This window comes from Lipophrys pholis (assembly GCF_963383615.2).
Source record: "Lipophrys pholis genome assembly, chromosome: 5".
Classification (NCBI taxonomy): Eukaryota; Metazoa; Chordata; class Actinopteri; order Blenniiformes; family Blenniidae; genus Lipophrys; species Lipophrys pholis.
In genome coordinates, this window is record NC_137628.1 from 21407802 (window position 1) to 21430001 (window position 22200).

The following is a 22200-nucleotide window of genomic DNA, read 5'->3' on the forward strand; positions in this document are numbered from 1 at the left end:
AACGTGACCTCATTGAAATGAATGAGGGGGTTGCATTTTACACACAGTCCTAATGACTGCCTGAGTGAAGCACTGCAAGAAATCTTTTATCTTTTTATGCACTCTGTTAGGACATTTTGGGCTTTTATAACTATGCTGTGTGGTTTATTTGACAGCGGGGAAAGAAAACACTCAAAATGTCCATTTATGTTATCAATCATTTGTAGATTTCTACCAAATTTATAAAAGTCATGTTGTCTGGGGTCATTTAAATTATTGTCATGTTTTGTTGTATCATTTCATGCCCTGTTGCTATGCCATCAACCACAAACACAACAGACTCCTATTTTAACCCATGTTTTTCAGTATATCATATGTCATATTATATTTTACTGTATCGAGAAAACGAAAAGAAACAATTGAATTTTGCTTCATCAAATTCAGATTATTCAGCTGGAAATGCATGTAGATTTGTTTCGTCTTTATTTTACCTCATTGAGCTCACGATCTGCTTTGCACAAAAGACCTGGTCAACATGGAAATGCTTGGAAAATTAAAACAGATAGTTTTTTTAGGTGGAAAAGCTTCACTAATTGTTGGTCAAATGTGTTGTGCACACCCGTTATCACCATTGACCCGCCATGTATCAGCACACCCAGCTGATATGGCGCTATGATATACTGGTGCACATGTTGTGAAAGTTGTTACCTGTAGTTATGCTGCTGGTGTTAATTAGTTGGTTGGAGTTACACTGTAAATCAGCTACCGGCAAAGCCGATAAATACCTGGTTCCGTTACCATGGATTTTTATAGTTCAGCTATAATTGAAGTCACATTTAGAGAGAAAGTCTCTCCACTAACATTCAAACACTAAGCACGATGAATCAAGGATGCCATTTTTATTTTGAGGCAAAATTTGATTATTTTCCATGGGGACATTAGGTCAGTCCACCAAAAATATGATGTAATTTGTTTTTGCAAAACAGGAACAGACACTAACAAAAGTATATAAAACAAACAATCAAGCAAAGTAAATCATTGTGTGATGAAATGATTAACAGAAAAACTCAGTGTGTATCTCGAAGTTCTTTTTACAGCATTCATTACAAATTAATGTGAGGAAAACCAAATGTTATGTAAGCATGAAGTAAGAGTATTGCTGCGACTGTAGATGAATAGAAATATTTTTGATAATGCCTAATGGTACTGCATATGGCCGAAGCATTGTGAATATAAATTATTAGGAGCATGTGGAGACTCTACCTTTATGCTTTTCTCTTTTTTTATTCTGTCATTATTACCCCTCATTAGGGGACAGTGGGCATACATTCTACTTTAATTTATACAGCTTTCATCTCATTGCACCAGTAATCGCTAATACTTGCTGCCAAAGACCTACGAGCTACCTGCTGTTTGGTGCACGTACTGTTGCATGGCCCATGTGAGTACAGCCTTTGTGCAACACTTAACTACTAATCATTAGAATTCACCAGGCACCTCTGAGCTCTTTAAATGGATAACTGTGACAGCACCATTATTTCCTGCCGTCTTCAAATGTCAGCAAGAGGGATTTTGAACATGTACTGTAGATGTGTTTTTCCCGGGTAGTGGTATTCTAGAAGTTGAACCAGAGAATGATTCAGGAACTTAGAGCGATCTTGACCGCTTTGAACCTCAACTGAGACACCGTGCCCACATACAGATGTGGTAATATTCTGTTTCATGCCTCTAAAACCTTTATATCAACCCTCAATATTATTGGAGAAAGCTGTGAAGTAAGCTTAGCCTTTGAGCCATCTATGATCCCATACTTAAGTGTATGTTGAAGCCCAGTGTTTTTGTTTTTTTTCTAAAACTGCACCAAGATAAATTATTCTATTTCTTGATATACATCTGTAATAAAAGCTTGTGTGCATAATATGTAAATACTTTGTTGTTGTGTAATATCAAAATGGTGTGTTTGAGCTTAATCAAAAACATTTTAAAGCTTGTTTATTGTTGATTTATGCTTTAGGGATTAAAGTCTAAAATCACTTGTTTTTGCTGTAATTTGGATCACCAGAGTCCCTTCCTATGGCTCCGACTTAACCTGCATCCACAAAACATGATGTCACAAGCAGCACCCCGTGGTGACAGAAATAGCACCTTTGTCCTCCTTGAAATAGATCCGAAAAGTTGGATTATTTTAAATTCGTTGTTTAATATTCAGCTCGTTGTCTTTTGTGGAACTGCATAATCACAGCACGGCAGCCTTCAGAAACATTTGAGGTGTGAACTAAGGACACTTGACTTTAGCCAGTCAAACTTCGGGTGTGTCCAATGGATGCCAACTCTGTGATTATACCAGAGGAATGATCAAGCCAGATAAAAGTTGTTAGCGTGCCTTATAAAACTGGTGTGAAACCAGCATGGTAGATCTGTGTGAGAATAGGCCCAGGACACTGGAGACTGTAAATTGTATACACTAAACTGTATGTAAGGAGGATACCTTAATTGCAACGTTGCACATGTGCATGCATGAGTCTTCAAATTATCGTCACTATTGTGAAAAAAAAAGTTTTTTTGGAAACTGCTAAACATAATTAATGTAACATACAGCTGTAAGAAGAAAAGGTACACATGAGCACATAAAGGGAATACTAAACCAGACATAAACCGTAACATATACTTAATAACAACATAGAAGAAGAATTGTGCCATAAAGTAATCATAACATAAGGACACAAGGAACCATAAACTGAAAAAAAGTCAAGAAAACATTAGCAAAAGGCTAAATAGAAACTAGTAAACCAGACCATAACAGTGCTAATGTAATTCTCCACTCTAAAGCTGGTTAGTTGTCCAGCATTTGTTACTATGGAGATGCTTCCCATTTGCGTTTGAGTCGACGCCATTAGAAAAACGAGCCGGTGCTAAAACTTGCCAGCGAATCTTACCAATCTTCATTAGCAAGCCAGCCATTTAAAGCCAGCAGAGGAATAAAAACGCTTAAGTGTTTAGTCATTCACTTTGTGTAGATGCAGAAATGTAGCAGGAACAGCACAATCTATATTTATTTGAAGAGGGTACAAAGTGAGTTTTCCTTAGCACTGGAAAAACTCTTGTTTCCCTTTTTTTAAACGCTAAATATACAAACTCACAACAAACTGTTTTGGAATTAGTCTTTATACAATTTTTCTTTTTCAAAGAAAAATATTCACTCTATAAATGTGTAGACAAACTGTGCAGATATGTACACATATCAAATATTCAGATGCAAGACAAAACCTTTAATATTCAAAACCTAGGTTTTTTGAGCTTGGGTTTAAATTAGCTATCATGTTGTATGCATCGTTCAGTTTAACCCTTATCATTTTGTTTAGCGGTGGCTGCTCTGTGCTTCTCACTCTCAAAGACTTTGCATCTCATTTTTAAACGGATTAATTGATTTTAATCAGTTGCCCAAATAATGAACAGATCCTTCAAATAACCCACTCTGTCCTTTATTTGTGTCGTCTCATAACCTGTTTCTTTTAACTAAAACCTGACAGTTTTGGTGTTTTTATGCAGCCTTGTATACAGAAGTATACTTTCTCACCTCAGATATTTACAAGTGAAATAATGCTTTGACGCAGGAACCACCTCTGCTCATTATACAGCAGACAAACAGTGTCTTTCAAGAGCAGAATGTACAGACAGTTTGCTTTTTCTTCCTTCTCTTCCTGAGCTGAAATTGTATCCTGAAAACAACTCAGAAAAACATGTGAAAAAAGCACACGATTTGTGCACAATAGACTTTGAGAGCAGAGTATACTTCCCTTTGTCACTCGTCAATTCATGTTACAGATGATTTTGTTCTTTTCCGGTCCTGCTCTCGATCTCTGACTCCTTGTCTGACCTTGTCTTTGTGTTTCTCACAGACGCCAGAGGAGCTGGAAGATGACTCCGACTTTGAACAGGAAGACTATGATACTCGCAGCAGGACTAGTGTCCAGACTGAAGATGACCAGCTTATTGCTGGACAAAGTGCCCGGGTGAGTACAAGTTCACTTCCCCACTGTGCTGAAACTTTTGGAATGTACCTCAGTTATAAAACCTGACACATAAAATACAGGAGAAAGAACATCTATTTGGTTTGGGTAAGAGGTGTGCAACAACCTGAAATTTCTTATATAGGTAACTGTTGTGTTGCTGCTTCAGCAGTTGGCACTGGTCCAACTCAGAACTGTACTCCTCCCTAATATCCAATCCTGCTCTCTGGCCACATGTGAATCAATTGATCCGCTTACATAGCATGAAAGTCCATTGAAATGATCATAACAAGCACTATTATTTTAAATAAACGCCGTTCAGGGATGGCAGGTGTAAAATTGCAATCACAAACAAAGAAGTAATTACTAAATCCCCTTCAGACACTCGCCAAGAGACAAAATACAGTATAGCACTGTGCCAAGACTCCAGTCATGATCAGCTCAGTCTGGGCTTTGTTGCACATTAGCAATTTTTCACTTGGGCCCAGCTTAAAGAACATTAAGAGGGTATCAGTGTTTGCTCCCCTCCAGCAACACAGAGGCTCCAGCGGTGTGTTGCATGTTGAATGGATTGTGGATGGCAGGAGTGTGCCTTGGCTTCGTGCCTTTCCCTGTGGCACATGGCTGCATTATACTGCCTGGGTCTGGACACAGTCTGCACATGTGGGGCTAATGCAGTAAAAAAGGAGGAATGAATGCAATCAAAACAGAAGCTCAGTGTGACCAAATCTGCATTTTGGACTGCTATAGCCTTTCCTGTACTAGTTTTCCATAGTAATGACAAATACAAAGAACCAATGTCATCATATTTAAGGCTCGCCAAATCACTACACATTAAAGTATTGTATATAAGCTGTACTGGGGAAGGGTCACTCATGGCAAAAATAGTATAATGTTGAACTGTAAGGCAAAAATAGCAGACTTTCTTAACTGGGGCCACATGAGAGCTCTGTCCTTAATATTTGCAGCCCACTATAAATCAATAAATCATTGGTTTCACAAGTAATGAGAAGAGGAGAGTCTCATTAAAACTTGATATTCATTCGAGATACATACACACACTTACATTCTTACTGTTTGATTTTTTTCAAAAGGTTTGCATTGATTCTCTTATGTGCTTGTGTTACAAGCGTTTGGTCACAATCTGGCCAGTTGGTAGAGTCACATGTGGTGCTCACAATGATCTCGCCCAATTTTTGATATATAACATCACATGGATTCGGAAACATTAGTGACACCATATATAGAAAGTCGTTTTCGACCATGACCAAAGCAGAACCCTGTACTGCCCTGTCATTGTTTCCAAGTCAACAAGTGGATGTTTTCAGGCTATTTTAAAAATGTTGTTTCAGTTGCCGGTATGTTCAAGTAATTACTGCCAACAAAACCTTAAAATAAACACACAAAAAAATATGTTGTTTATCACGACACTGAGTTAGAAGACGAGTTCATCTCGTTTCACAGAGAGAATATATCCTGCTGGTGGGAGGCAGGAACTAGTGAGCAAAATTGAGCATTATGTTGACCCATTCCTCCACCCCAAACTCACCCCTCCCACATGATGTGAGTCTGTATTATTCATCTGTTGTATATTTTACCTGAGAGATGAGAGTCATAATGCACTTCAGAAGGACGTTCTTGTAAGCTAAATATAAATACTTCTTATATCAGCTTTATGATCAAACAACAAAAACCAAGAAGGTGACTCAAAGACACACAATTTACACATTTTAGCTCTCCAAAACAGATTAAAGGACATAAACATGGACCATTTTGAGTTCTGGCATTCACTTTAGGGAAGTGTTTAATTAAGTTATTCGGTTCAACTGAGATACTGTAAAAGTTGAATGTGAAATTTATTTGGGTGCACAGTAGCTGCTCCAGAATGACCGTGGGGGTCCTGGGTGTGAAGTACTTTGAGTGTGTTGTATGTATACTCCCACTAAAGCACCCGCAGAGCAACATCACAGGACCATCTGAGCTTAGACGCACCAGCGCTCGCACACAAAGGAGCTTCACAGCACCAAACTGTTAACGAGTTTCCTGGCACACAGCTGAGTTTTGAGTGGGCAGCTCTTCTTGGAACACTTTGAATGCGCGACATGTCCCTTTGTCATAACTTGTGACTGTAACACACTAATATAAGGTTGATTAAAGCGGTGACATCACTTAATTCCAGGATTCTTCATGCACATCAACGAGCTGTACAGTCAAGCTCGTATCGGATCACGGCACAAAGCTGTGCACTGCCGCGTGTTGGAACATGAAATTACTCCAATTTGTTCATTTAGTTTACATTATCATGGAGTGCGTACAATACATCTGGCGTCCTGACAAAGCCTCTCATACACTTCAGTTGATATTGCCAGTTTTGCTGCTCATAGACGCTGTTATGCCCTCAGAGATGAAACATTTAAACACAGAAGGCAAGCATATCCATAAAAGATGTTTGCTGCGAACCACTGGTGATATTCCCGGTCCGCCTCAGCCCCTTCGTGTTGGGATAAAGCTTGTCGTCCTCTCACGGTCATGCCAGGTCCAGACTAGTGCACTGTGTTGCTATTCAAACAGACAAGAAGAAGCATAATCCATTTTCTCCATAGGAGGTGACATGAGCACACTGAGGTTTACAGTCATTATCCTTCCAAGCCCCTCCAGTGTGTTGGTATCTCTTTCACACACACATGCACGCATGCATGGACACACACACACGCACACTCACGCACACACATGCACACACACACACACACACACACTCACACACAAACAGACACGTAGGGCCCAGGCATGACATCTTCCTCTTTGCTCTCTCACTGTCTTTCTATTTCACTGTGAGAAAAAAAATTGAATCAAGTCATGGGTACTCCCAGGAGCCTTTGCTCCCTGGGTTTTTTTCTTGTGAGCCACTGTTCTGCTTGTCACTTGTGTTATACTTATGCATAGAGCTAAATTATTAGAGCAAACATGCATAATGAAGCTGGAGACAAACACACAGGGGGAAGGAGGCCTGCATATAGAATCCCTTTCTATTAGAACATGCAGATGCAAACTCTCTCTCTCTCTCTCTCTCTCTCTCTCTCTCTCTATAACATGCCATGGATGTTGCACAAAGAGCCAAACACAAAGCCCCCCCCCCCCCCCCCCCCCCCACCTCCATTCCAAACATTTCTTAACAGTGATTGGATAACACTGCTGATAGGTCATCCATAAAATTGAACTCTGAGTGGCTGGCCAGTCTATTTCAAATGAAACAAATTAAAGTCATTTCAAGACGGCGCACTTGGTGAAGAAACCCGGAAAGCGCTCTAATCCCTGCAGACGTAGCCGAGTCGCAGAGTGTATTGGCACAGCACTCCCTCGGCCGGATTTGCCACTATGTTAAGCTCCCAAGGCCCGGTCCTTGTTGTTATCAGTAAAGTAGGGGAAGGGATTTGGGGATAAGTGAATTCTAGAGAGCAGGGGAAGAGGTTGGGAAGTTGGGGAGGGGGAGACATTACCAAGGGCCTTCCTGCTCCCCTGACGTCCCAATTGGCTCATGTGTTTACCCCAGTGCTGCGGCTTTCTTTTGTGTTCAGAACCCCCCCACTCTCTCTCTCTCTCTCTCTCTCTCCCTCCCTCTCTCTCTCTCTCTCTCTCTCTCTCTCTCTCTCGCTCTCTCTCTCTCTCTCACTATTGTCACATCATTTTCAAACTGAATTGGTATACCAACCAAATCCCTCCTTTCAGTCCAAATTGTTCTGCGTTGAGTTTCAAGAGACTTTTTGCTCCCTTTAGTAGTTTGGGAGAGCACTATAGTGTATTTCTTGCATGCAGGAGATGGGAGAGAAAAAACCAAAACGGAAACGGCCAAACTGAGAAGTGCTCTAATTATCTATTGACAATCACATTTATCTGACTCATTAAAGTGGAATTTAACAGAAACATCCCACGCATGACATGCATTTGTCAGGGGTGTACCCACTTTTCAGACGCCAGCAGTAAGTCGTCGCTGCAATTATAGATATAAGTGAATAATTGATGTGTCAAACATTGGGCGCGGAAATGGCATGAACAGCAAGGACGCTAATGATCGCCTCTGTGTCATGAGGTCAGACATTTGTGCCCAGTGTTGCAGCCCACTTGACAATGTCATTATTGATTATGCAGCAATTACTGTACAACTTTGTCTGCATTGTATTTTTATCCACACTGAACATTGACATGCAATCAGGAAGTCATATCCTGGGGCGCTAGTGACCTGCTCTAGTAAAGCAGCCGGCAGCACAAGAACTCCTTCAACTGTCTGGACTGGAATGCTATTTGTAGTTTTTGAGGTTTTTAAAAAAAGGAAAAAAAATGTCAACTCTTAAGCTGATTTGAATTTAAAATAAGGTTGTAAATGATATCAGCAACACAGATCAGCAAGTAGTGTTACACAAGTAAAAGTCAAAACAGCTCAGTTCACTCACCCGAGCATGTAGGAAGGATTATATATGAATGTGGAATATGTTATCTGGTGTCTACACTTTGACCTTGTTATTCTCCAGAAGAAAACAAAGCTCAGCAGGGAGTGGGCAGTGATGATACTGACATCCCCACTGAGGTTGTGGTGGGGCCTTTGAAATGTTGAATAGCTGCAGCATCAGTAGCGGATCAGTTTGTAGATATGGATGTTATGACGCCCTCAAAGATGCCTTATTGAAAACATGATCATTTAGACTAAATTGGGAACCCAGGAGCAACCCGAGCAATGGATGGTTGCAGACCACCAGGGCTGTATGTTATCTTCTAAAGAATGGAAATAAATAAACAAAATGTATGGTTGACGTAACAGTTGTGTAAATACACAAATAAAACCAGCTTGCTCTCACAAAATTAAATGAGTGTCAGAGCTCACGATCAGTTATCTAGATGGATCTCTTGTAGCACCTAACATTACAATCGAACACCAATAGCATCAAGTGCACTGTCAAAGTCAAGAAGTAATGAACGTTTCTCTCATGCATTGCTTCTTTGTACATGCTGTTTAAAACAGTAGTAGCTCAAACACACACATACATCAGCTTCAAGTTAACATTTAGAGCATTAAAGCAAAGTCGTTGATATCTTAAGAACAAATGTACACTGTCCAACAGATCATTTCTCTATGGTGTTTTTTTTTTTATATATATGGATTAAAAAGTTGCATATGTAGTGTGAAATAATGGAAAAATAAAGACAACTTAATATATATTTTTCTTCCTTTTCACACAATATCTGACAGATTGCTCTTCAGACCAGCAACAAGAACGTTTGTGCCGTAGTATATACTGCTAACTTGAGGATGTTTATTTGGCTAAAATTATATAGTATGCAGTAGCTGTTTTGAGAGTGTACCTGCAGTGAGCTTTGCCTGTAGTTCTAAAATAGTTTATCTCTCATTGTGCAGCCTAAATACTTAATAGCTTGGTATTTGTTTTAAATGTGAGCAGTGTTTTTACCCCACACGCTGTTTAATGGGATTTGCTTCCGTGCTGTTGTTTGTGTGTCTTGGCACCAGCAGCAGAGGAAATTTACACTGGGCTTGAGGGGGCTGGTTTTGCTTGTTTGTTTATGCCTCTTTTTTTTTTTTCTTAGCTTTTTTCATTTTTTTTTTTCAAGCTCACCACCATCAAACCTTTGCACCATCCCGCTCACAGAGTGATCAGTAGGCCAAAGCTCATGGACGCATCTGTTAGCCTCTGATGAGAAAGTTTTGCCTCCCTGCTTCTCCATTTCTGTCCATAATTTCAATTTTCTCTCTTTCATCATGCCCCCGCCCTCCCCTCCCATTCTCTTTCAAAGAAATTTGAAGAGGACAAATCGTCTATATATTTTTTGGGTTTTGTTTTGTTTTCATTTTGCTGCTGACACATCTTGCAAGGGACAAGAGCAAAGTGACGCACTTTCTCACCGAGCTCACCCCCACACACCAGCTTGGCTGTGAGAGAGGGAATCAGGGAGCGGGAACCGGAGGACGCTGGTGATTATTTCATTAAGTGAATAGCAATTCTTAAAGGGCGATCAATAATTGATGAGGTTAAAAAACAATGGTGACTTTTCTTCTTTTTACTGTACTCGTTTTCTCCTCTCGAGTCAATAGAATCGGCCTAATGGAAACCAGGTTACTCTTCCTTCCATCTCCCCTCCCTGACATAATGTTGAACAAATGCATTATTCATTCTCTGGTCTAAGAAGCGAGGTAATTATACATTTATCTCCCAAATAATACCGGGTCCTTACTGCGCCCGTGACCTTGCCACAAGATTTATGCCATTTTGGACCTGCCCCTATAGGCCGCCGAGAGAGCAAATGTATTCTAACAGAGGATTGGAGAAAAAAATGCAGGCGAAAGTGGATTTGCTTTTTATGGGTATGAGATGTCAGGGGGTTTGAAAAGGTCCCGTCATTAAATGTAAAGTTTAGAACTTTATTTTTAAGCTTCTGAGAAGAGCAGGAATAGTCATAGTCAGAGCTTAATGTTTATCAGGTTTTTTTCTAGTCGATTAAAAAGAATCACACCACACAAGAAAAAAGGACAAAATGGAGCTTTGGCTTTTCTTTTATATTCTTTGCTTTAGTCTATTTCTCTTAACTAATCCCTCTTTTTTTCAGCCATCATTGCTTCCTCTCCGACCTTACCTCCCTTCTTTACCTAAACTCCTTTCTTTGGTATCTTTAAACCATTGTGTCAGTTCATTCTTTTCATATCCACCCTCCTCATCCTCCTCCTCCTCCTCCTAATTCCCGTGTTTTCTCTGTTCTCCCTTGTTGCCCGCAGGCCATCATGGCGCAGCTTCCCCAGGAGGAGAAGGCAAAGATTGCTGAGCAGGTGGAGAGCTTCAGGCAGGAGAAATGCAAGCTGGACGCAGAGGTCGCCAAGTGGGATGACAATGGCAATGACATCATCGTGCTCGCCAAGCAGATGTGTATGATCATGATGGAGATGACAGATTTCACCAGGTAAAAGAGTCAAGCCACGGATTTGTCCTTTTTTTTTTTTTTAAACTTGTCAAGTGTGAAAGAAGAGGACGGAATGTTTGGTTTCAGACTTCCGGGCTGCGGGTGTGTAGTCGTTTATACCATCGCCTTGTAGCAAAAAGTGTTTGCACGCTCACCCATTCAAACACAATCGTATTAGGTTAATTGGTGACTATAATTCATATGTGGGCACTGGTGGGTTATAAAAAGTGTCCTGTTATCAAACTTTCTGCAAGATGACACGTAAATCAGATTCAAGTGAATTGGAGCATACATATAAACAAACAATGCTGTGGACTTCCAGGACTGGAGGTGCCCACCTAATGATCTCAGATTGCTCTTGGATGTGCATGTGTGAGTAGTTGTCATGTCTCTGGTGCACCAACAACCTTTTCCCCATTGGTTGGCGAGGGTCTACTGGTGATTGCATCAACAATTTACAGATATTTAAGAATCCATGCGAGCATCTTCTTGTATTTACATTTTCCCCATCCAATCCTCATTTGAGCTCAGCATGTCAGGGAAATCTGTCCCTGCACTCTTAAATGTTCCGGAGGACACCAGAGACAGCAGAATAAATCCATGATTAGTCAGAGTTTGTGACTGCGGTGCCGTAACTGCAACATTATTACTTGGCCGTGAACCCGCTGAGTCAGATTGACATCACAAACACACACCTTAAAAAAAAAAATCTACTTTTCCTGTGCTGGCACACAGAGCAAAATATTGTGAATCACAGATTCTCTCTCCGGTTGTATTTATTTTGACTGTATCTGCTTTGACAACGCTCCTGTTCTGCTTTTGATACATAACTTGTTTGGTTCCTTGCACTTCAAAGCACTTCTCCAAGACGCATCATTAGGGATAAAGGTAGACTGTGTTTGTTTCATCCGTTATCTGGGAAATCTCGTACTGTTGGCGAAATTGTAACGTCTCGTGTTTCTGTTGCCAGCACACAGCAAATTAATAGCCTCACAAGCTTCTGTGACACAGTGTTGAGCTCAGACTTTAAAGGCAGTCTCCGCATGTCCCCTGCTTCTGCCAGTCCACCCACAATCTCTTTTTCCTTCTTTCTCACTCCTTGAATTTTCCCAGAGGCAAAGGCCCCCTGAAGAACTCCTCAGATGTGATCAATGCGGCTAAGAAGATTGCTGAGGCCGGTTCCAGGATGGACAAATTGGCCCGTGCTGTTGCAGATCAGGTACTTTTGTGACTCCTCTTGCATTTGTCTCTTTCATTTTTTTTATTTCTTATTTTTTGTGTGGTTACTCTTCATATTCGCCCAAAAGTGTCTCCGACTGTGTCGTGGCAGTTGACGGAGGAGTGCATTTTGAGTAAGTGGGCACAGTCAATTGAAATTTTTAATGCGGGCATTGAGGAGCATAGCTGGAGTGTAGTGCTGTGTTGCTGCATGACTTTGTCTCCCGATGGGGCCAACACTGAAAGAGCAAGACAGCAGAACCAAGTTGTGTCTGTAATATAATTAGCTTCCAACCGAGGTGTTGCATTCATTATCAGATGAGTACCTCTCTAAAACACGCTGACAGACCATTTTCAATATCTAATCAATCAGTGCTGTGCCGAGGGAAGATGAGTGTTGAAAGAAATAGGCGTGCACGCTGCGGATGTGTGTGCACAGCAAATGAAGTGGGAGGTATTTCAAAATGCTAGCAGCGCTCCAGGTAATGTATATTGTTTTTCTTCATTTCATCTGTCTCTAACAAGTGGTGAGAATAAGCTTAGCTCAAGACTCGCTGATTTATTAAGGCAGCCTGTTGTCATTGTAATTGCAGCTGCTGTTAGAGAGCAAACCCTCGGAATAATTATTGCTGCTTTTAATATCACAAGCTGGGCATCTGGCCAGTGCTGATAAGCTGAAGAAACGTTGGAGCTCACATCAAAATTCAACATCACAATATTTTGATCTTTGTTCTAAAGTCCTTCAGTCACCCCACGGCCTGCAAATGTGAACATTGAGCACCGCTGCCTTGCCTTTTGTGCCACATTGCATAGAGATTTTTCCTGTTATCCATACAGTTATTTTATTGTCCCAGATATCATCGATCTCTGTCTGTCTCTGTAACATTAACCCTTATACTCTTATCGCCTCGTACTCTTATCCTGTCCCCACTGACTGGATTTGACATGCATACTTCTCATAACCATAACTCCGAGATGAAGGGTGCCAAACTCATTTTATTTCAAAGTCCATGTACAGACGCACTCGAGCTCAGTCAGGTCAGAGCAGTGAAGAGATCCTCTGAGCTTAGAAATACCAACTACTTCAAATGTTTCCCTTCATTTTGCACCAAAGATGTTTGAGTACCTTTCATTTCTAAAAATACAGAATTTTCCAAGTATTAACTTGCATGTTTTAAAAAAAAAAAAAAAGTAACTTCACAATTTTGATTTGATGCTGAATATAATTTATAATTTTTATAGAATTAAATGTAATAAACTTGCTGCTATCGGATGTGTAGTTCAGGGTCTCAGTTCTGTCTGCTAATCTTCTTAAAAAAGTGCAATCTTTAGGGGACACATTTCAAATAGAACTTGTCACAAAACAATGCAGTTTGAGTCTTTCCTATAATTTCCTGTTGATGCATCCCACAGATCCTGTAGGATATCTACAAAATAAAAAAAAAAACAACAACAAACAACTACCATAAATAAATAGAACATTAAAATAATACACTTGTCATTTATCAAATATGGTTAATGTTCAATCGAAGAAAAGCTTCATCGGTGTATTACACATTTATAACAGTCACTAAACCACACCATAATGGTGAATATGTGTTATCTTGGTAAAATGGGCAGGAATGCTCAGTCTTGGCATGACATGACAATTCTACTGCCATAAAATCAACATAAAGCCAGGCGGCCTGAATATTCCTATAGTCATATGAGGATTAATAACCAGCAAAGGCTGTATTGTATTCCATTTGTTGTCAGGGATGCATTAATTGTTTTTTATTGACTACATGAACATGAATATGCTGGATATAGTCTCTTCTTCCTGTAAAGTTGGTGAAGAGGCGGTGGTGAGGTGAAGGGTGAAGAAGCACTGTAGAGGCTCAGGAAGACAAAACACACTGGCAGAAGAGAGCGGCAAGGTTAAAGTCTACCTTTACTGGAAGTATGTTGTCAAAAAAAAAAAAAAAAACAATGAGGAAAAATTCCCCATCACATCACTTCCTGTTCCTCCTGATTCTCACTGGCCTATCAGTTCAGAGTAGTAGTTGTAAAAACCTTCAATTCCTCCTCTAAACTATAAACCAGAAGTTAAACATTTGTTCCTTGGCCCTCGATCCAATTTAGTTGAGAAGATCCTCAACAAAGTATTTATATTTACAGTCCACCTTAAAAACCAAAATCAGACAAATTCATGGCACTTATCTTGTCACCTGGTGCGCCTGTTCCACTCAATGATGTGGGTGTGGCTGGGGGAGCTTTGCTCACGGTTGGGTTGAGGAACAGCATTTTTCACATTGGGATTGCATCTGTTTCGTGCAGACTTCGCTTTTAATCACATAGTTAGAATTATTTATTATTTGAAACTTAATTCGCATCTGTGAAACAGATTCTGGTGATGAATGATCAATCTAGAATCTGCCACGTGTCAAAGTGAGACAATATAGCACGATATGGCATGTGTAGACCAGCTTTGTTGTTGCTGAAGCGTGTGCTGAACAGAAATACTAACCAGTGTCACAATCCACTTAGTCACTAAGAAAAGAAGTCATCTCCAAACATTACAGGAGTAATTCAGCTCTCTGATACAGCATTCAAACATGTGAGCCATTAACCGGAGTAGCTCGCACTCGTAGGTTTGCTATGAGGTAATGACCACCTTTCTCACTTTAAATTGAACAAGCTGCTTTATATTTGCAATTATTTTCCAGCATATTAGCTGAAACTGAATGACAAATAATCAAATCGCAACCACCGAACCATTTGTGCACCTTTTATTCCCCCCATCCTCTTAGACTTTTTAACATTTATTGGACTGATCCTGCTGTAGCTTGAAAGAAGACAAGAGAGCCATAACATTATGGCGTTTACGGTACCCGTATGTAATTTTCACCGTCTGCCATACATTTTCATCATGCCACACTTTGTTTTTTCACATTATTTGGCTTAACAGCGATATATCACCAGGCAGTGTGGTTGTAAAGTATGTTCCGCTTTCAATGGTCCAGAAGGTGTCTTTCAGTCAAATCTGGCACGTCTCTGCTGTTGTCACATTGTCCTGTTCTCCACAGCATATTGCACTACGGAGCAAAGTTGAGGCTATGAATGTATAACCTTCTGTATTGTACGTAAGCATGTGTGAACATTTGTTCCCATTTGTGCATGTTGTTTGGATCCAATCTGGGACGGAAAGGAGAAAGTAAGCACGAGTTGATGTTTGTGTTTCCAGCGTCTTCGCTTGCCGACTGGCGAGCGATGATCGCTGTTTAACAGGGTTTAGGTGGGAGTGAATCCGTCACATGGTGAAATCGTTTGCGGAGCCCGTGTCGGAATCAACAGTTGCTATACTGAAAAAGAGCAGGTGGCTTGCCATTTTTAATTCTCACTTAAATGTTTCCTAGACTAGTGTTTACTGAATATTCACAGCCTTCTGCTGCACTTCCGCAGACATCAGAGCGGTGTACAGGAACTTAGGAGGGGTTTGAGGACCTTCTCACTTCCAGCGCGTGGTTAAGATAAAAGCGCTAACGTCGGGGATTCGTGGAATTTGCTTTCAGTCGGTAGAAAGAGTTCATGAAAGTTACACATGAAAAGTTTGCTTTTATCGGGCCTCTAAATGGAATTACACTACAGATACCATCTCCGGGACCGCTTGTCCTTATTTGAGATGAAGACAAGTATTTTGCATTCACACATTATTGTAGATAACCAGTGCTTGTCAAGAGTACTGTGTCTTGCCATTAAGAATAAAGGCTGCTCCGATGCTTTCAGACAGGTCCCTTAAGTAGCAAACCGTGTCGCCACGACTCCACATCAGGCCTATTGATGAACACATGTGAAGCAGAAGGCAATCCTTACGTGGAGGGGGGTAGGGGGACAGCACTCTCCTTCATTTAAGCACAGCGCATGACATCGAAAAAAAAACCCTCGGGGCAACTTACCCCATTTCACTCCAGCAATGCCTTTTTTTTTCTACTCTATTTCTCTCACCGCGTTTGTCGATTCTGCTTCATTTGGTAACCATTGAAGTTATATCCAACCCCTAATTCTTTTTCTTGCTTTTTTTTTTTTTTACTTAAACACTCAAATTACTGGTTTTGTTCGCTCTGTTTGCCAATCACCAAGAAAACATGTTGTTCTCTCAAATATGTTCTGGTACTTTCTCACAATAGGCTTGAAGTTTACAAGTACGAGTGCATGATGTTAGTTTTAAGAAAGAACTCAAGCAAAATAATAGATATTGGCTCTGTTTTGCTGGTGAAAGTTTCTTTCGTACCGGAGCATTTTGATGTTGCTCTGAAAAGAAAGCTGCACCTGAGGCCACCGCTGAAGTGGTCTTTCTGTTGTTTATGAATTAGATCATTTTAAAGCGCAACTGGAGCGTGAGGATGACTAAGATGGCTCAGATATCCTGACCTCAAAACACCGCCAATTAGTAACCGCAGAATTGGAAGGAAGTCTCTACGGTTGCTGAAGATTCTCAAAACTTTTGACGAGCATTTTAGTCAGTCTGTGCCCTGGAATTGTTCTCGAGCAAGCGATCTAACCTAAAACAATTATGACAGTTCTCGAACTGAAACAAACTGAGGAGACCTATCTACCAGTCTTGTTGCCACAGGGGATCATCTTCTTTTAATCCACGTTGTGTCCTCTATCGTCCTCCAAGGCGTCCATGAGCCTCTTTACTCTAGAAATAAACAGGCTTTCAATTGGTAGATTAATTGTTGTTACAACAAAGAAATGATGTACCAAACTCAAACATCCTTACTTTTGTGCAAAGTGCACAGTGTGTTTTTTGTTTTTTTTTAACAAAAATGGAGGTCTGTGCTAGATTTTTGTTTACTCATAAGATCACTACCCCGAGATTGTTTCCTGAGATTATTACCGCCTCTTTTTTAAAAAAAAATTCAAATGATCTCGTCTCCTTCATTTCTTCTAAAATCCTTTTTACTTCAAGCGCACTCAAGTGAACAATCAGTTGGATGACAACTGAATAATGTTATAGAATTGAAATCGGTGTGAACTTATTGTTGATAAATGCTGAAAAACACGTGCAAACTTTTGAAGCTAAGTATCCAGACTCGCCGGTTTCACTTTAATTGTCACAGCGGAAGCCTCTGTCGCATCGAGTGCAAAACAACAAGAGCAAAGCTCCTGTCACCTCCGCTGACAGCAGTGAAACCAAGTGTGACTGATGTGTAATTAAAAAGCTACTCAGTAAAAACAGAAACTATAATTTAACAGGCGCTGGCTGCAGCACAGTCTTAAACAACCACCTGCAGCGCCGAACAATGTTGTTTTGTCCAAAATGTCCAATAACACTTGACATTCTACGTTATTTTATCCCCTTTTCATTTAGTTTTAGTGTCTTTTTGATAAAATCAGGAAACATGAAGGACACAAGTAATCTATCCACTTCAATCTTAAGAAAAGTAGATTTTCATTACATTTACATTACATTACATTTTAATCTGGCTGTTGATAATTGATCATATTTCACAACAGTGAAATTAAAATGTATCAAGTTTAGTATCACTGTTAATGTTTGGTTTTATCACCAAATATATTTTAGTTTTTTTTACTCAGTAAAAATGTGAATATATACTATCATTTATTGTATGTGCATGGCATGTAACATCAGTAGCTGTGCCACAGGTAGTAAGATCCACCCACAAAAGTGTGATGTGTTGAAATGATGGAGTGTATTCTTATATTTCTGTCATTTAAATAGTTGGTGGTAATTATGATGGAAAATATTTGTTTCATTCGGAATATCTCTAGATATTGTGGTTAGAAGTGTTTCTGTGTAGAGTTTACATGTTCCCCCTGTATATGAGGTTTCTTCTCAAAGTCCAAAAACATGCATTTTGGGCTAATTGTATACTCTAAACTGCCCATGGCCGTGAATGAGAGTGTGTGTTTGTCTCTCTGTTTGTCTTTTGATGGGTTTTTCCTGCCTTCATCATTACTCAGCTCCCCCCCAAAAAAATAATAAATAAAATAAAATTGAATAAAAGAACAAAAACTACAGTACTATATCATACTACCTGCAACACCTTTTATGACTAGAACACCAGCCGAGTCATACTTTCAATGCTCTAAATATCAATGCACAGATGGCCATTCGCAGGAAAATAAAAAAAAATAAAAGTGCTTTGGTCCGTCACTAAACTTTAAACAGTAGTTCTCAGCATGTGGTGGAGATGACAAACTGCGACTGAATGAGCAAATAGAAAGATTGCCAGCACTGTTAAAGTTACTGACAGCTGCCAGATCACTATCAACAGGGCGCTGGTTGTCCACTCAGCCAGAATATATATTGTGTAACTGAGTGCAGCAGCATGGTCCATTTAAATCTGCCACTGTACAACCTGTCATCCCTGCACCTCTGTCTTTCTCCACTGCCTGTTGTTTAATGCACTCTATTCTTTTTTTTTTTTTTTTTTTAGATAGGATATTTCATTATAAATGCAAACAAAGATGGAAAAAGTCTCTTAAAGAAGCAAACAAAAGGTAGCTAACTGACAGAAATATAGGCTCAACTTACTGAGGGGTACATTTTTTTTTTTTACATGAGCTCACTTAGTAGTTCACTACACGCAGTGTGATTTATGTCTGTGTTTTGACAGACCGCCACATTCTGATATTGCGCTGCTCTCATCCTTACACCACCTTTCACGTCAGCTCCTTGAATTATCCACCACAGCACGTTTCATTCATCTCAGACCAGAAAAAACATTTGGAAAATTCACCAACTCCACCCAACTATGACATTTTTAAAAAGAAGCCAACAGGTAAGGGGGAGTTTTGGTAAGACCAAACCCACTGAACCTCACGCCATTTCGTTAGCACTTGATGAGGAATCCCGTTTCATGGCGGCAGATGAAGAGAGGAAGAGCAATGGGCCATACAATTTATTTACATCAACAGCGACTCTGCGGAGGAAGTGGGCTATTAGTCAGATGCACAATGGGGAACAATTGTGTCATGTCTGCATCAAAGTTGCCCGGGGCGCCGTCGTGCGTGTGTGTGTGTGTCTGTGTCTGGGCACTTAGCAGCGTTGCTAGCCAGAAGTGACGGCACATTGATAATGACCAGAGAAACCCCCCCACCCCTCGCGCCTCAGTGGCTGCTCCATGAGCGAACAGCTCAACCTCGGCCCGCCTCTCGCCGAGGTAGCCGGTGCCTTAATGTGCCGTTAAAAGCTCTGCTCCGATAGTGGCCACAACTATAAATGTAAATAATAGCTCGAATGGCTCTTTGCAGTTGTATTTGTAGGCAGAGGACACAAACATTTCACCAGACAGCACAAGACAGTGTTTTACTTGCTATTTGTGACTATCAGCGAAGGGCACTTGTGGCCAGTCGATACTATTTGTCTTTACAAGGGAGGCATTTTCTTTTTGGTTCTCGGAGAGGAGACGAGAGAAGCTGTGAGTCCTGTAGGGGGTTATTCATATCAGAGCTCGATGTTTAACTTGCTATCCCTCCTTCCACTCGAGCCCACAAGACAAGGAAATGAGCTGTGCATTTCCCCATACAGCGCTGCTGCTGAATGTCCTAGTTAGGACCGTTTAATATTAATGGCTAGGAGAAAGGTGTTGCTACAAAATGATGCTCACAGTGTTTAAGCAGCTGATGCAGTGTTCTTAACCCACTGGGAGCCTAGTGGGCCATAGCTGACTTCTGGATCACTTCCAGGTGGAATAATAGGAGGAAACAGTGTGGGAGTGAGACACCTGAGGAGGCTGTCCTTGTAAAACAGTTGGTCCATTTACTGCACTGTATGATCACGCTGTTGACGTGGTAGACAGGACAGCAAGACAAAGGCAATGTCACAATGTCGATCATCAAAAATACACATGAAGAAGAGGGTTACATGGAAATACCAGTTACCAGTTGACAATCAGAGTGTTGTGTCCATTCATCTCTGATTGATCGGTTTTCTTGTGTAACATGCTGTAACAACCTTGCTTCATGTGAAATGAATGCGGTTGACCTCCTGTGGCGTAACTCAACTTGTCTTTGAAACCGACAGCGGCAACATAACAACAGCGCAAAATAATGCTCGGCAACATTTTCCACTGCTCTGAAGTGTAATTAGCAACTCAAAGAGCAGGAACCCCACTGTTTTGGATACAACTGTTGTTCTTGGTAGTCTGCTTTCAATCAGCTTGATCTTCACAATTAGGATTCCTTTAACAGGCCCACTTGGATGGCAAACCTACATCTTAAACGATCAATCTTTATTTGCATGGCACCTTTAGTACAGTAAAGTGCAGTATTAGGCGCTCACAAGTGCTCCACACATATTTAAGTAGATTAGTGACAAAAAGCACCACACAAATAGCACAATATTTTATGTCAGTATTAAATATTAAAACATGCACAAGTGAAAAGAGAATTTGGACTCTTGGGTTCATGATTAAATGAGTGCTAATTGGAGGTAATCATTAGTTGGCAAACCTGGAGTGGAACAAGATTGGGCCACGGTGTAGCTTCTCTTTGACCTTTAGAAACTTTTGGAAAAACGCATCTGACAAGATCTCTGAAGACCGACAGTCAAGAATTATCCACAACCACACTGAGATCATGTTTTGTGAACCAATGAAACTGACTGAATGGTTGAACAAACCATTATGAAAAAATATCATCCCTATGATCCCACTAAAGTGAGCCTTTTTTTTAATTTTTATTTTTTTATCTCTGAGCAGCTTTTGGACACAAATTCCTGAGGTCATATCCCACATAAATGATGTCACTGTACATCCTGACTCGGTAATCACCATTTTTAGAACGACACTCCCCAGAAGAGAAATATATGTGACTTCACAGTCAAATACCACCGCTTTTTAACATTGATGGCATGACAACTTTTGCCGTGGAAATTGGCAAGACTTCCCTCATTTCAAATGCCGGGTTAAGGAGGTGCTTTCTATGATTCCACAGGAGAAGCTAAAATATGGGCGTCTCAAGCAAAAACAAAGATTCGATCAAATCTTGCTTCATCTGTAGATTTGATCAATTTATTGAGGATCTCTTATTTGACAACACTCGCAATAACCTTATATGGAATGACCATCTGGATTTAGTTCGCTGATTAAGGGTGTTATGCCTTTCATACCGTATGAAACCATAAGTTCAAATCTAATATTAGTGTAAGATATGTACCTTATTTATCCTATGTTTTTGTGGCCTTGGCGGTGGGGGTGTTTTTTTTTGTTCTTGTTTGTATGCTAATAAAAAAAATAAATAAATAAAATAAATTATGAAATATACATCCTAAAATATGGAATGCTTTCAGGCGAATTGATACAGTCCCAAAAATGCTGCTTAAATGCCACTCGAACCAAATGAAGGTGTAAATATCCGGATGATTTGAACCTGCAAACTTGCAATTGGAGGCCAACCACCTGAGCCACGTGCATCAGGCATTGGAATAGGCACTTTCTGTTAGTACGTACTCTTGACTTAGATGTATATCTGACCACATCTTTATGGCAATTGTTTGAAGGCTTGACATACCTTTTCCTGACAATGTAAGTGTGCACAAACACTATTTAGGATAGCAGTAAAAACGGGTAAAATCCATGACGCCGAACTCTAACCAGCTCCCAATGGATTGATTTAGCACCTTGCATGGCGGCAGCCTCTTCCACTGGTGTGTGAGTGCATATGTGAATGTGTGTGTGAACATGATGAACAGTGGAAAGTGCTTTGGGGACTGCTCAAGAGGTGGAAAAGTGATATATAAGTTAAATCTATTTGCGATAAACAGAACAAAATAGGTGTCCATGATCAATAAATACAAAGTTAAAATCAAAAGATTTTAATGGGGTTTTTTTATATGTAGAGAAAAGTACATTGGAGAAAAAGTGTAAATTGCAATTAAAGGTAGACTAGAATACTGTAATTGTCCCATCCCAGAGCCCCAATGAGCTGTTGTTGTGGGGCCTAATAGCTAAAAGTAACTTTGTAAAATGTGTTTGAAATTTTTTTTTAACCTTTTAAAGTGGATGTACTGCTGTGATTGGCACTT

The 22200-nt window shown here is 40.2% G+C and overlaps 1 protein-coding gene across 2 annotated transcripts in view; it reads left to right on the plus strand.

The window, feature by feature from the left end:
- The window catches only part of ctnna2 (catenin (cadherin-associated protein), alpha 2), a 349228-nt gene that overhangs the window by 321910 nt on the left and 5118 nt on the right, over positions 1-22200 (plus strand). For both annotated transcript variants that reach the window (XM_080463022.1, XM_080463023.1), the window contains exons 14-16: positions 3879-3992; positions 10768-10949; positions 12063-12168. In XM_080463022.1, coding sequence (XP_080319148.1) covers positions 3879-3992; positions 10768-10949; positions 12063-12168 — 402 coding nt within the window. The remainder of the gene's footprint in view (positions 1-3878; positions 3993-10767; positions 10950-12062; positions 12169-22200) is intronic.